Source organism: Argopecten irradians, chromosome 13 (assembly GCF_041381155.1).
Source record: "Argopecten irradians isolate NY chromosome 13, Ai_NY, whole genome shotgun sequence".
NCBI lineage: Eukaryota > Metazoa > Mollusca > Bivalvia > Pectinida > Pectinidae > Argopecten > Argopecten irradians.
In genome coordinates this window covers 6,242,304-6,259,665 of record NC_091146.1, presented here as the reverse complement: position 1 = coordinate 6,259,665, position 17,362 = coordinate 6,242,304, and the positions used below count along the sequence as shown (strand labels likewise).

Below are 17,362 nucleotides of genomic sequence, written 5' to 3'. Positions count from 1 at the left end.
AATGGAGTAACATCTTGGCCAAGGGAGTAATATCTTGTAAAGGGTTTTATACACAGGTCCAATTGTATTGAAGTTGACAACCTTGCATTATGCAGGTGTCTTTATACAGAGTTGGGCACTAAGGTCGGTTTGATTGCATGTAAAAAAAGATATTTCAGTTAGTAACAGACAGAAAATGCAGCTATAAAGCAAACATGTCATTTACACACATCTCCTGGTTCACATGAAAATAACCAACCAACGAAAAATCAAATCTCTAAAATCAGATCAGCACCAAAATCTAAAAGTTCACATTTGTGTGGCTTTGACAGCTAGATGTCATTGCTCCAGTGAAAGCACAACCTTGAATGCTAATGACTTTAAAAGACACAAATATTTTATCACAATGTTAATTTTGGACAAACTTTAATCACATGCTCCGTCGGAGGTCATAACGGTTTCCGTACAACAAAGAACACACTGTTATACTGATACTGAAACATACTGTCCGCACTCTGTGTGTACGAGGATTTCACATCCATGACTTCTTTCTGTAAACATAGGATCATGTTATAGTTACTGAGAAAATGTATAATGTAATGACATAATGATATACATGTAACATTGGGGATAGTGGAAATTAGGTTATATAAAAACATATAACCTGTCATTGTTTCTCATTTTCATGTAACAACATGTTAAGACGATCATCAAGCAAATAAAACCTACTAAAATTATTGTTTGCTACGCACAAAAGCTGAATTGTATGTATAGTTTTCAGCAAAAATATTAAAGTTATTAATGCTAAAATAGAACAAATGTTTAATTTGGTCATTGTGATCTACATTTTAAATTTTTCATCAGTTTTCTGAACTGAACTTTAGAAACCCTATATGTATACTGGGACGAAACGGCGAAGCAATGTGTAGAAAATGTATGTTATCTGAAGTACACATAGTAAAAAAGTCATCCGAACATGACACATTATAGGATGTTGTCAGATCCTCTATTGAACTAAGTGGTTATAAGGATCTGTATTTTAATTAGATTTATGAGAGATATCCCTTTGCTAATTGCAGACAAATAGTGATAACTATCAAAATCCAAGATGGCTGCCTGGCGGCCATCTTATTCACCGATCGGTCCCAAAACGCAATATGCACAACTGGGGTCCAAGGGGAATGTACATATGACATTTGAGAAACATCACTTCAGTACTTTCTGAGAAATATAGCTGTAACAAACTTTAACTATCAAAATCCAAGATGGCCGCCAGTCGGCCATCTTATTCACCGATCGGTCCCAAAACGCAATATGCACAACTAGGGTCCTAGAGGGATCTACATATGACATTTTAGAAACATCCCTTTGGTACTTTTTGAGAAATAAGGGTAACAAACTTTAACTATCAAAATCAAAGATGGCCGCCATTCGGCCATTTTGTAGACCGATCAGTCCCAAAATGTAATATGCACAACTAGGGTCCTAGAGGAATCTACATATGACATTTGAGAAACATCCCTTTGGTACTTTTTGAGAAATAGGGGTTACAAACTTTAAGTTTCAAAATCCAAGATGGCCACTGGTCGGCCAATTTGTTGACCGATCAGTCCCAAAATGTAATATGCACAACAAGGGTCCTAGGGGAATCTACGTATGAAATTTGAGAAATATCACTTCAGTACTCTCTGAGAAAAAGCGGTAACAAACTTTACTTTAAGTATCAAAATCCAAGATGGCCACTGGTCGGCCATCTTGTTGACCGATCAGTCCCAAAATGTACTATGCACAACTAGGGTCCTAGAGGAATCTACATATGACATTTGAGAAACATCCCTTCAATGGCCGCCGGTCGGCCATCTTGTTGAGCGATCGGTCCCAAAATGCAATATGCACAACTAGGGTCCAAGGGGAACCTACATATGAAATTTGAGAAACATCCCTTCAGTAGTTACTGGGAATAGCGGTAAAAACTTTAAGTATCAAAATCCAAGATGGCCGCCGGTCGGCCATCTTGTTGAGAGATCGGTGCCAAAATGCAATAAGCACCACTAGGGTCCTAGGAGAATCTACATATGAAATTTGAGAAAGATCCCTTCAATACTTTCTGAGAAATAGCAATAACAAGAATTGTTAACGGACGGAAGGACGGACGGACCACGGACAAAAGGCGATTTGAATAGCCCTCCATCTGATGATGGTAGGCTAAAAAATTATCTTTATTCTTTTATTTACTTAATTAGGAAATAAACAATGAAAATTTGAATTTTCACCCTTTGACCTCTTTAATTACCATGAGCGTAGAAAAATTAGGATATTCTGAATAGCATACAATATGCAGCTGACCCTAAGGTATCATCATGCAAAACATTTTGCAAATCACTGACTTGCCGTAAAGCAGCCCAAAATGATACCCCCCTCCTAATGTTAGAATTATGTGAATACATGTCGAATACCAGGGTACGGTTCGGTTACTAAAGTTTGAGTATACGGGAACAAAATTAAGTACCTTTGACAGCCCTAGTTAGAAAAGGTCTTTCAAGTCTAGAGAAAATAAAAGAGGCCAACTTGTAGAAATTTTTTTAAAGGGTATTACACACATTTTTTTTATTTTGCCTTTACTGTAGATACAACTACATTAGCTGCAACACTGGAGAAATTATGGCCAAGACAATGAATTATTACCGGAGTATTAGAATCACCAGAGCCAGCATTAACACCATGGCACACCTTACATGTTCCTCATTAAAAACATGTTTGTGTCCACCCCACAATTACAGGCTTTGTTGAGACTACATATACAAAAATAGATATCTACCTAATTCCAGGGTGCAATATCTCATTAAAAGTTTTCCTCATTAAAACATGAATTCAGAGAAATTTTAAACACTCTAAAAAGAGTTTTACACTTAATAAAGTTGATTTTAAGCTTACATTTATAATGTATTTTTTGTAACTTACTTCGTATTGAAATCCTGTTTTTATGATGACCTTTTTGACCTGCTCATAACTCAGTTCTATGGAGTTTTCGTCTGGCATGTCAGCATAATGGTAGAGTAACGGACCTGTGTAAATACAAAGGGAGATAACATGTAGCAAAACATCAAATACAAGACAACAAACCGACATGGGTAGGTAAAGTACAATTTACTGTTGATTAGCCGTACCTTTCGATGATACTGACATTATATTTTGATGTGACTTTTGTGATGTTATATTCCCTTGAAGGTGGGACTAATTGATGGTAAAATGTACTTTATTTACCCACATCATTTTAATATGTTAAAACCCATGTATTCATTGTGAAATGTATATATTGCATTGTCATAGTTTCCTTACGATATTATACTTTTGTTGTTTTATATAAAATACCATCATAGTATTTTCTCAGTTGCCTGAACTGTAGGTAAATAAAATGGCTCTAAAACGTAATGGTACATATTCAGATCTGATCAGAAATTCATAGCTATTGTTTCTTAAAGAAAATGCATGAAGCAAAAAAAGAACTAAAATATAAACTCCATTAACCTTACCCACTCACTCAAGGATCCAAATCTATCGAAAGAAAAAACTAGAAATATGTCTGTTAGACATTAAGTGCTCGCTAACTACTTCCTAAAACCTTAATTTCCAGAACGATATACCATACATTTGTATATATTATCTCACTTTATTGTATCCGAAACTCAGAGCGATATATTCTTCACGCCAAACCAGTACGGTATAGATCTACAGCATACGTACCTGTACCCAAGCTCAAACTGCATGTTTAAAAGCAAATATGGTCTATGGTCACTGGGGTTAGTAAGCGATAGTACAACATATATATTTACCTAGAACCAAGGATGATGTGAAATAAATTAAATATAATCTGCTGAATAACACTGTAAATGTCTTTGGCCTGTACTAAAAGTTATCCGTTTCGTCACTTTCTTTTATTGACTACATAAACCTAATTCGAATTGTATTGTTCCGGAGGTTTCCAAAGTCGATCAGATGCTTAGAATATCGTGACCTATGCAAGAGTTTGTATGATACGCCGCTTGAAGTTTACACAAAACGAATGTGTTTAGCATTGTTTAATGTCACTGTTGTTAATTAATAGAAGAACATCACTGACAGGTATATCTTCTTTTTGAAAGGTTGGTGTCACTAAATCACAGCGAAATCTATTAAACTGTATAAGACAGCGACTTCCGGTATCACGTGTACAGTTGAAACCTGCGCATAGCGGATGTACACAGACTACACTCCCAACAAGGAAAACAATAGGGCGGGAGTACGCTCGCCCTTAAAATTGAACTTTATGTTATTATTTTATATTTCTCCTTCACATGTACATGTACAATGTATTACAGAGGAAATAGCACTGGATAAACCAGTTACATACATCAGATCCTAACGGGATCAATGCCTTCAGATAAAACTGGGATTCCATTCATTCTACATATATTTTAAATTCTATATCTATGAACTTTGGTTTTTATATGAGAAATTTGTTTACCTAGATTAACCCAGTATCCTCCAGGCTGTAGAATCTTCCATATCGTCTCCACATAAGCTATCACATTGCGTGCCGTATCCAGGAAAAACACAGTAGCAACACAGTCCCAGTCATCTACAACAGGCCACATGACAAACATCATTAAATAAATCTATCGTATTCTACCCAAAAAGCATCCTGTCCCTATAAGGGCCTCTCCCCATTTTAGAGTCCACAAATTCAGTCACCTAAATGCAAGTTTCGAGATTCTGACACGATGTTGGTAAAGTATAATTTACCATCAATAAGTCCCATCGTTCGGTGATTATGACATCACAAAAATCATGTCAGATGATGACGTCATAATTCCTGAATGGTGGGACTAATTGATTGGAAATTGTACTTTATCAACATCGTTTTAGGACCTCAAAACCCCCCATATTCAAATGTAGCCTAAAATTATGAAACCTGTGTAGTTTATCTATTTGATTTCTCTTACTTATCATTTGTATCTTTAATTATTGTAATAATATCAGCTATTTAGATAGTAGTGGAATCCTACATACTATTTGTATACAGAATAAAATTGAATATGAATATGAATATATAACAATGACAAGGTAAGTTAAAATCTAACCTGGTTCTGTATATACATCTAAGAAGTCCCCAGCAGCCATGGAGAAGTTGGAGTCCTCGGGTATTTCTGCAGGGTTGATATCAGGTAGCCGTGCTGGCCTTGTCTGGTCCTCTGTGTACTTGTTGTTAGACCACTGGTGTACCCAGGGGTATAGTAGTAAACTGTTCTCCTCTCGACATCTACAAAGTATCAATAGTAACACAATTATCTCACCTCGTTCTTACATCACTCATGTTACAGGGCTCAGGAGTATACAAGTAAATTGTTCTCCTTTCAACATCTACAATATCTTAGGCATGTCATTACATAATTACTCCCCCCGTGCTGTCACGGCGCTGATGTACCCTGTGGTACAGTGGTTTTCTTCATGACATCTATGAAATAACTGTTTCATCATCACAGATTTATCTCCCTTTCTTATTACACAGATGTACCCAAGAAATACTTAGAATCCTTGATGGACATTTTAGTTAAGTTCATGTGTATAGAATTTTTATTATTAAAGGTTTGAACATAACGTACTTGAACATTTTAGAAAACGCGCCGTGCAGCGGAAAATTTTCTTAAATGTAATTCAAAAATGTACAGGTCTACAAATGTGCATTTTTAGAAAATTGTCCTGGGGAACAGGGGGTGGGGGCAATTGCCCCCCTGCCCCCGCTTCCTACGCTCCTGTGTTCTCCTTTCTATATACACAAGATATAAGTCTCATCATCAGAAAATTACCTCCCCTTGTTTTAGTCTAATTATCACAGAATTACCTCCCCTTGCTTTTAAAACGCAAAAGTACATAGTCAATGTCAGCAGCATTTCTGATAGTAGACTAAAGGTTACACATTGTGCACACGGAGTGCACAAGGTTTAGACTACAGGTAGACACGGAGTGCACGAGGTTTAGACTACAGGTAGACACGGAGTGCACAAGATTTAGACTACAGGTAGACACGGAGTGCACTACGTGTGAACACGGTGTCCACTACAGGTGGACATCGTGTCCAGGTAAAATATCCACTACATCCAGACCACAGACAGACTAGATGATGTGCCACAGAAATATGAGAAAATATGTACTGATTCTGCAGTCTATATGGACTTTGACAGATAGAAATAGTTATTGCGATCAGATCGAAACATAATATTTATTGATACATAAAAATTGCCGTTAATTACTGGAAATCATTCGTAGTGTAATGTTTATTTGAATAGATACATATAAAGTAAAATGTATCAATATATATTATCATACAATTTAATTTATAAATAAGGACGTTAATTATAGAATTTATAAAAGCAAATTAACTGCGTACGGTAAACCACATACTGGTTATGTCTCATCAATGGATAGTTCCCAGTAAAAACTATTTTTCTTAGCTAGTGATAAGTAGTTTAAAGATGAAATTCTTTTTCGTACGCATAAAGTGATGAACCTTGCGTGGATTAAGATTTTTAGTATAAGCAAATCGTCGCCAAAGAGATATTTTGATCGGCAAATTATTTTGATTAAAAAGAATATATTGATGGACATAATAAAAGCAAGGACATATAAACATAAACACATTAAATTCTTCATAAAATGTTTTAACTATGTATGTATGGAATATAGTTTTCTAAACGGCAAGGTGCGCGAAATAGTTTGTATAATACGTATACATTTGCTACATGGAACCTGGCGCGTTGCAAAGCATTGGGAAAATGAGAAATCGTCCATAGACGTTAAAAATCGGCATTAGAAATTACACTTTATTACACTCAACCGATTGAGGAACCTGTAAGCACTGGCTTAAGAAAGCAAAAATTTAGTATCGGGCATGTGGCTGCTGCTCGTGAGCACCAACACTGTTCAAAGGACCGATCGCTAATATAAAATGTAGGTCAAATGTCTGATAACAAATCAAACAGACAGAATCAAAATAAATCCAACTTCTATCCATTTAAACTGTAGATTCATAGTTGTTGATTTGATTCTGAATTTGTCATAATTATTTTAATTCTAGAAACCTTGATAATTTGACAATATCCTATTCTGACCTTCTTTTACAAACCGCATGAGTTATATAACAATATATATATTAATGTATGATCCATACATGTAGTATATTGTTCACTTATAATTAAATTTGCCTGCTCGAAAGGTAGACCCCTAGGCTAGGACTGCAGTTGCCATGGTCACTTGGACTTCATACTGTTCCAAATTACCTAACATTGGTCAGAGTGGGGCCAGGGGCCTGGGGCCTTCTTTGGGCACCCTTCAATATGTTCAGTCAAGTGTATCACAGACTAACAACACCTGTATACATGTAGTACCTTATCCCAACCCCAGGAGGTCCATTTATAGCATGCATGTACTTAGGTGGCAGCCTCTCTACATACATACATTGTACTCATCACACAAATACGTACAGTTATACAACAATGCTAGTCAATAGGGATATGTGTTTTAACTAGTAGTGCATTTTAATTTATTTGTTAATGAAGCTTTATATATTAAAATTAAAAATAATCTAAATACCAAGTGTATAGTTAACTAAAACATTTATTTCAAGATTATTGGAATATCATATTTAATCCAATATCTTTTCATTAATTTATTTTTTTTACACTGGCTTTTTACATATATCAGAAACCTGATTATCATGACTATGTATATAAAATACCATATTACAATGTTGAATAAGTACCTTATCTACATTAATTTTGATTAAAATATATATATGTATTATTGGTAAATTCAAGGTTGTGACAGACATGCATGATTTACGCATTGTACAGCTACCGTCAGCTCCACTTCACGGCTGCCTGTCATGACAATAATTGAGGTGTATTCAACAAGTTTTTACCTCATCCCTCATCCCAATCTACACCCCCCCCCCCCCCCCGGGAACCGGTGTACATGTTTACCCAGGCTCTACAACAAGCATGTACATGTATCTAATAAGAATGGTACTTATGTGTTTCAAACTCATTAAACCTATATGATTTTTTTAAACGGTAAAGTATATTTGTTTGTCTTAACAAACTTCCATAGAAACAATTCTAAAATCACATCTTATATAAAGATACTGCCCCCATTCTCATAAAGCCGTGCAAACACAGAAGGTAACGATTCTGCCCTCTGGCCATCTATCGATGGTCACCTTGAGGCACCTGTATAGCTGGATACTGTGGCTTACCTGTATGTTTGACAAGTTATAATTATTGGACCATGACGCAATATACGATCAAGATAACTTGCGGGGTTGGGATCATAAACTTATTGTGTGTACCGGTAATTAAGAATCAAAACAAGCTGAATTGGATACTTGTAGGTAGACTAGCCACCAATTAGTGGAGGACGTCATATAGTTTGAAGTGGATTTAATTCTGCATGATCTTTTAAAGACGTTCAGTTTTTAATAAAGAATATGTAATTAAGCTATTTTTACGTACAATACTTTTAGAACTTAAAATAGCAAGAAAAATATTATAAAAGTGTATATATTTTAATGAAAGACGATCTACAAGGGTATCGCTAGACAACTGATTGATAGGCACCAAATCTTTTTGTTTAAAAGCTATGTATTACCCGGTATATGATTGTATTACTGATAGCTTATTATAAAAGAAAAAGTGTCTCAAAAGCACATTAGGACTGATTTTTGCTGCAATTCAAAGTTGTTTTTGATTTGTGAAAATGCTTGATGTAAATGATATATATATATATATATATATTTAATGCAATTTACCCATAAAACATTTACTTTTGAAAACGTAATATAGACAATTTAACATAAGAAATGGAAACTACAGATATAAAATTAAAAAGACATATACTTAATGAATATAAATCAATCTTTATTACTTTTGCAGTGAAAAGGTTTTATTCATGTATACTAAAAAAATATTGTATTATATAGTTATATATACTGTACATTAAATTGTAGATGTTGTAATTAAAAAAAATAAACACTTAAAAATTATAATTATGTATTATTTCAAATTGAAGAACTTAGTCTTCCCCGATCCCTAACTGTAACACATCACCTTGTCTGTCTAGGTCTCAATGTACCTGGACACGATGTCCACCTGTAGTGGACACCGTGTTCACACGTAGTGCACTCCGTGTCTACCTGTAGTCTAAATCTTGTGCACTCCGTGTCTACCTGTAGTCTAAATCTTGTGCACTCCGTGTCTACCTGTAGTCTAAACCTCGTGCACTCCGTGTCTACCTGTAGTCTAAACCTCGTGCACTCCGTGTGCACAAGGGTGTAACCTTTAGTCTACTACCAACTGTAGTCAATGTCAGCAGCATTTCTGATAAATAATTCAGTTGTTCTTGTTACAAGAAATGACTTTATAAGATTTTAATGCCCTTACATACATGTGAAATCTAAATAGGCCACAACAGGATGAGAAAAATATGAATACAATATCATGTTTCTTATATTATTATTCCATGGCAGGATATACAAAAACGTACTTGTTAAGAATGAAGTTTGATGCCAGTAACATATATAAGCTCCACTCATTGCCCTGACAGGTGAAACCTAACTTGGTGAATTCCAGAGCTAGTCTCCCGAGTCCTGCCCCAGGTATCAGAATCTTCACCGACGACCTTTCACTGCAACAAATCAGGGACATTTATCCAAATATCCAAACATTTATAATATCTTAAAACAACAAAATGCATTTATTTCTCTACAATGAAAACTCAATGATTTTGTAATATTTGAATGTTGTGGTGTTCTCTTCGACCCTTTTACTTATTATTAGATAAATCCACAAAATGATTATGTCACTAAATATATATACTACAATTTTTCAACCATATTTTATTTGGTGACATTGAATGTTTCGATATATAAAGGGACAAAGCCATAATATCATGGATGATTTGATGGTCTATTTTTTTCAAAATTTATCAAAAGAATAAACACAATATTTTAGAGTAGGTTTTGTTCACTAAACTCTGGTGATTGTATCAATAATTTCTCTAAAATTGTCCTTAAATTATCAAATATTTCATACAGATAAGTTTATTGGGCCCAAGATATCATCCACATACCACTGATGTGATGGGAATCTGTTTTTAATTTCCTCTATAACGGGGCGGTAACAGGCGTCTCGCTCCTGCTGACCAAGCGGACTCCAATCTCTAACAAACTGTTTCAGGGTGGTCCGGACCTTATCCATGTCAGCTGCTGTAGGGAATGTTTTCTTAACGTCTTCATCCTGAATAACATTTTATCGTTCTAATCATGCTTTTTTAAAACCAATAAAACTAATATTTTAGACATCATGACACAACTGACAATATATGCAATTGCTCAACTTCTCAGTCCATTAACAATAAAATATACTTAGTGGTTGAAAATATAACAATTCATTTTTAAAGCTAATGTAAACAATTATCATTTTCATGACATTGAATCATAAATGCCATATTTCAAACATTTTACAAGCATTTGGATAATTTGACCTATGAAATTTGATATCCCATATTCAAGCCTTGGATTTCATAGCATTTTACCACCTCTTGGTTGTATTTACATACCATTATCTTACCAACAGTCACACAAACAAAATGATCCACTGCTATTGGAAAAGTAATATACCTTAAATACTCCCGGAAATTTGTGATTCGGAACAGATTCTTCCCAGACAGAGGTCAGACTCACCTCATCCATGATTTCTTGTGTTTGGTTCTCAAACATGTATTCGGCATCCTGTAAAATCAGTTTGATGATCTCATAGTTGTGGTCTACACATGTACGGATAGTCTCAAGGTTTTCCAGGAAATCTGGAACCATTTCCTGGTGATGTTTCGGTAAAGCTCTGAACGATGATTCCGAGTCATTGATTCTTCTGTGAGAGTGGGTTCTACAAACATAGGAATGGTCGCCATATTTATATACAATTTTTCAAATGGTCGCCATATTTATATACAATTTTTCAAACGATCCACCTGATATCCAGTTATTTTGCCCATGTAATATTTTTGCACATGTCACTAGTGTAAAAGAACCTGGTGAACTTGTCATTGGCTAGAAATTAATTGTGATGTCATAGCTTTACATCAGTAAATAAGCTGTGACAAAATGGCTCCCTCAACTGGATTTTTGCAACGTTAACACAATGATTTTGATGTTAATAATTCTTTGAAATATATATGTAGGTTATTGCAGTTATGTGATTTAATCAATTAATCCTGTATACATTTGTACCAATGTTTATCATAATTAGGATAGTCAATGCTCTTCCAGGCCACTTTAAATTTAATGTAAGATAGAAGATTGAACGATAATACCAAAGATATGGTCAAGTACCCTAAATTCATCAGGGACCTGTTTTCGTCATGTTTTTAATATTGCTTATATCTCATGAACTATCGCGTGATTTCATGAAGAGTGTCGTCTGCCAAAGCAGATATGATTAAGGAGAATTTGTCTTGCTTAATAAAGGTTGTATGCTATAACCAAGTGATTTTATAAAAACGATGTAGCAATATACCCCAAAATTGAGTCTCTCTCCCTACTCCCTCAATTCCCAGTATATCACCTACTGCTTCACGCCCCTTTGTGCATATATTAAAAAGGCACGTGCCCCAAAATATCTCATCCCCATCTAACTTAAACCTTACGCCTTACCGCGTTATCATGTTGGCTGTACCGCTGACTGCTTTGATAAACTGCAAGTCAGGTTCCGCCCTGCTCATCTTGGATATCATCTCCCAAGATGACAGATTACGTGATACCGCTCAAGGCAACACTGCTGCTTCTGACTATCACATATTTATACCTATAAATATATTGTTTGTTTTACTTTCCCATGTAAACTATATCAAATGTACTTTTAAAACTTAGTGTTACATACTAAATATCGACCCATTTTGTTACACATGTGCACTGATCAGCAGAATGTTAACAATGTACCGGAAGTCATGTGTCTGATCATGTGATTCAAAGCCCAAATTTTGGGTCATTACAAACTATTTTGGCGATTCAACGTACCCAAAATTTTTGGTGCGGTACTGTTGAAAACATAACGTTATTCAGTGTAAACAGAGGTGATCGCCACGTTCCATGACCAAGAGGTTTAAAGACTTAAAAGCGATGTAACAAAAAGAAATTTTCAGCTTAAACACTGTCTCACAAGCGCCTGCTGCTCAACATTTATTTAGGATTACGTCAATTTTCATAATAAGCCAAACAGCTCCCCTGACGAAAATAGGTCCCTCTTGTGTCGGCCATCATCGAGCGCCCGGCAGGTAATCTTCCGTATCACGATAGATAAATAACAAATTGAGAGACAACTTGTTGTAAAAGTAAGACAAAATATTATATATTTGTGTTGATAAAATTAGTACATTTTATTTCTTGCTGGTTTGTTGATATACAGAATATTTGATTACCCTGATGAATATTGGTCCTTCAGGGGTATATAATAAGAGCGCAGCTCTCTGCGTGGTCGAAGGCCGCGTAGAGCGAAGCTCTACTAACCATAACACGTGTGTGAGCATATAGATTCCAATACATTCCAATACCCCTTGATTTTTCATTTTAACCTTGTTATCGTGACAACTTAGGACAAGGATAACGTACATAGCGCCAAAAACTCTCGCTTTTTGCAACATATACCTCTTCTTGAAGAATCAATGCGTTTTGCCACTGTTTATATAGCTATATTTGGCTATTATAGCCGTATTTGGCTATAATAGCCAAATCAGGACTTCTCCCCGACCTGTTTGAGCTGCTAGAAAACGACCACTAACAGGCCTACAGAGTAATGTGCACGCTGACACGTATTAATTATCCTACATTTTTAAGAAAGACTACTAGAAAAAGTTCTACAAACATCATTACATATATATCCGCTCGCTTTCTATTTATGGTACGAACTCCTTTAATTTACAAGAAAATTTTGACTTGTCAAATTTACTCTTTGTAACACAATTCACAACAAAAAAAAAAGTAACCATACCTGTAGAATTTAAAGGCAAGAGAGAAGGACTTTATATTACACACTCAAACGTCGCAATGCATCATAAAAGAGCTTCTTTCTTTGAGCTGCTAGAAAACGTCCCACTATCCACAGAGTAATTGCACGTGCCACGTGACATGGTGTATATCCCTCCATTATCTTGGAATTATAATTTAAAGGCATTCCGGTTGCTGGTCATCTGCCGTTGTTCTTGGAAGGACTTAAATTCCTCAAAGGACAGCCAGGCGACGACCGGGTCGATTTTTCCATTCAATGTACATACCTATGGAAGGCTGTTTCAGGATAAAATACCAAAACTACTTATTAAGAACTTAACTTTTAACAACTTAAACTAAAATTATTTACTTACTAGATCTACTACACATTTCATCAATTCCTAAACAATTAAAATAGATAAATGTTTATTTCAGAGGTTACAGAGGGCATTTATTTAGTTTTGTAACTTCATCTTAGCCCATCAATACACGTTTTCTGATGTTATTGTTGCTTTTAAGAAAATTTACAATATTTTCAAATTTATATCGGGATATTTTCCAATTGTCATTATAGCATCTGATATCCATGTTGCAATTATGAAATATATTGTATTGAAAATGAAATAAATTTCTTATTATATGTCGAAAAATGGATGTTTCGGAAAGGTAGTGGGCTTTTAAAAACAACCATAACATCAGAAAACATGTCGAGAAAGTGATTTTGACGTAGTTAGTAAACGGTAATTAATCGCTGTGGCTTTGTTATTTCATTCGGTTCAGTTTTATTGCCTAGTATATGTAGGTAAGAGCAGAAACATATATACATGTACATGTACATATACATGTATATATGTTTCTGGTAAGATATATAACAAAAGTCATAAAATGCTTACAAACATTTAATAATGGTTTGTATGATCATTACTTTGCTCCATTAATTAGCAGTAATAGGTGTGAATTGTAGCTCTATATACGATATCATTTTCGTTACGCCTCGCTGGTACTTGTAGGGCTCTGCCCACCCCTACTGCTAGTTGTATGATTTTGTTATAAATTTCATATAACAAAAGAATAACGGGTAATGAATAATAATTAAGATAATAAAAAGCATCAGGTTGCACACTTTGTTATGTCATCCTATATTTAACGTATAAATGAATATTTATAAGATATTTTAATTGTATATACTTATACTTGTACTTTATATACTTATATTATTGAACAAATAACTATTCATTAATGTAATGTTTACTTTGTATTACACTTATATTTAAAAATGCTCTGTATATTTGTGTTTATTATTCATGCTTTTGTAATCTTCAAATTTGGAGGCAATACAGAGAATAATAAATAACTTCCTACTAGGGCCACTACCTTTCCGAAACGGCTTTTAATTTTTGAAATAGGAATGTAAAACGAGATCAATAATTTTGTAGAGTCGCAGAAGTTATTAACTATACGTTTACTAGCACACTTATCATCACCTTCAGAACTGTTTAATTAGAATAAATAAAATGTTAATTTTCATAACGCGGGTCGTTTTATGTTTCCCGCCGTCGTCCTAAATGCCGCGCGGTAGTTGACTATCACTGCGCCACACGGCAAAACAGCGAAATGAATCTCCACTGTTATCGTACATTAGACAGGAAATCTTGCATATGTTTGGTGTTGTAACCTCATCTTAAGCCATCGATATATATTTTCTTTTGGTATTAATGTTTTTAAGAAACCTTTAAATTTTGCTCCGGAAGGTAGTGGGCCTTTAAGCTAAATTAAAGAAATCAGACTGATAATAAAACTTTATGAGAGAAAAAAACGGTATGAAAGTATTATTATCTATTTAATAAATTAATGTAGCGTTTTTTATCCTGCCGGTCGTGGACTTGCGCGGACAGCCACTGCAGTGTATACGTATTTCTGTACCTATCTGCGAGTGGCCCTCGGTCTAAGTGCCCTTTGTGGTAGCGCCGGACACCCGCCACAATACCCGAGTTTTATAGAGAAATAGTCGTGGGTCGTCGAGAGAAGAAATGATCCAACACAGTCATAAAGTTTCCTTGACTTCTGTATTCAATAGCAATCCACAGTACATACAAACGCGAACTCCCAGAACTCTCTCTCACTCCTTCTTTTATACTAAAGCCTGTCGGGCAAAGTTTGTCCGATCGGGCAAACCACAGGGACCTGGCACGAAATTTTTTAACCAACACTATACATATATATATGTTATAGTATCGATACTATAATATGTATATGTATACTGTTAATTTAAAAAAATCGTGCCAGGTCCCTGTGGGGCAAACGTATCCTTATGTGACCTTATGACATAACTTGTAGGATCCTGTCTGAGCAGTCGGGCAAACCGACCTAATTACGAGGATACACATACAAGTAAACATTTAGAAAGTAATTAGGAATGAGATTATGATGACCGTGGGTAAGGTAGTCAGGGACACTATAAAGGACCCCCAGAGTGGCGAACCCTCCGAGTGTCCGTACATCAATTAAGAGGCAATTAATACACCTCTTCGACTACGGAGCCATAAACCTAAACACTGTCATACAGACACGCAGTAGCCACAGATCAAGGTAATTAAATCATTATCAAGGAATGGTCCAGTGTGTACCCCTACTAAATTCCCACGGTCAACATGTGCATAATTAAGAAGAATACAAATCAATCGAAATTGGCATAAACCTACAAATACATACATAAAAATAGTACACTAATTTAATTAATTTTTGTTAACTTTCTCAAGGACGTATATAATTTATACTCATATATAAATCATTGACTTTTTCTAGATGATTATTAATTTCATCAAGGACGTATAAATCTTGATTTCATAGATATTAGAGCATGCGATATAAGAAAAGTAGGTAGCCTCTTTCAGATCAATTCTCAACACGGTTTTAACCGTTGGTTAAAGTAATTATTTCAAGTATATATACAGGCATGTGAGGGCTGTGCCAAGGCTCGTCTGAAAACAATGTAAAATCACCAGGTCCGTCCCAACCAGTCAAACCGCACGTACAATCGAAAACGGTCCTAGTTTACCTGTAATAGACTTAACGTCAAAGTGTACATGGAACGGGAAAATAATATTTAGATATGTTATTCTCTTTGATCTCCTGACAAGAATGTTGAAAACCGCATAAAAATCGGCCGCTTCAGAACCGAGATACCGTCTTCCGAAGTGCTCGATTTTTACCTGTATATCGACTGCTAATCAGGGAATCGGCCGCTCACGCTGATTTGGGGAATAACCGGATGTGACGTCACGGGGACAACGGCAGTGAGGTGTTTGGTAGTGGGGTTATAGCACAAAGGTGGACATATATGTATTCCTGAAATGAGGTTACGAGAATTTTACAAATATATATACAGTATACAGTAAGATGACGTTTTAATTATATATAAAATAGGAAATATTGCAACTGAAATCAGACTAAATACATAAGTAGATTAGCGGAAACATGTATAAGTTATATATGTTTCTGGTATAAGCCAGGTGTACCTTGTGTACAAACTTTTAACTAGAAATCTTATGTCTGTTTTAATAGCTTACTAAATTAACAAACCTCGAGAATATTCAATTTTCATTATGTGATCTAAAAACAGACGAATTCGAAAAATGGTGGTCATATAATTGTTTCATAAAAATTCACTAGGCATGGATTTCAAGAATCAGCATGATGAATAGAAAATGTGTTAAATGTATTTCATAGTTCAATACACGTAAATATCATAGACATAAATTAGGGGGGGTGGGTAAAAATAAAAAAAGAAAACCACTTGAGAGATTGAATTTATGATATTTAATTCATATATAGCTGTAACAAGTCTCTCTTCCTTTTAAAGCTACATGTACCTGTATACCGACATGTGTTATTTTAACAATCTTCAACGGTACATTTTGGGTCATATAGATTATCATTAATGGTATTCAATAATGATCGATATTGACCAAAATTCACTAAGAATTGCATATCCGAAATCTAGCAACTATATATCAGAAATATCAAAATTCTGACATTGTGCATTATATTTGCATTGTTCTTTCTCGACATGCCATTTGTAAATAATTTTGCAGTTTCTGTTTACATGTAACCAGAAACATATATACAAGACAAATGTATATGCATGAGTCTTTCTGAAATATATACGGCAAGGATTTATAAGTGAATATACGTCCTTGATATACGGTGATACACTTGTTATATGTTATGCAAGGATTTATAAGTGTAAACAAATATTACATTATACAACAATTACATGATGGTCCATCGCTAACTTACCTGTGATATTGA

General features: G+C 34.9%; 1 protein-coding gene across 1 annotated transcript; it reads right to left on the bottom strand.

Moving 5' to 3' along the window:
- Positions 1 to 388: 388 nt before the first annotated feature.
- Positions 389 to 13,067, bottom strand: LOC138306102 (carnosine N-methyltransferase-like). The gene is made up of 8 exons (XM_069246463.1): positions 13,056 to 13,067; positions 10,754 to 10,955; positions 10,141 to 10,307; positions 9,556 to 9,696; positions 5,100 to 5,278; positions 4,484 to 4,597; positions 2,941 to 3,044; positions 389 to 530 (listed from the first exon to the last, which is right to left on the bottom strand). The coding sequence occupies exons 2-8, from the start codon at positions 10,883 to 10,885 to the stop codon at positions 429 to 431; spliced, it is 939 nt and encodes a 312-aa protein (XP_069102564.1). The 5' UTR covers positions 10,886 to 10,955; positions 13,056 to 13,067; the 3' UTR covers positions 389 to 428.
- Between the last annotated feature and the right edge of the window lie 4,295 nt (positions 13,068 to 17,362).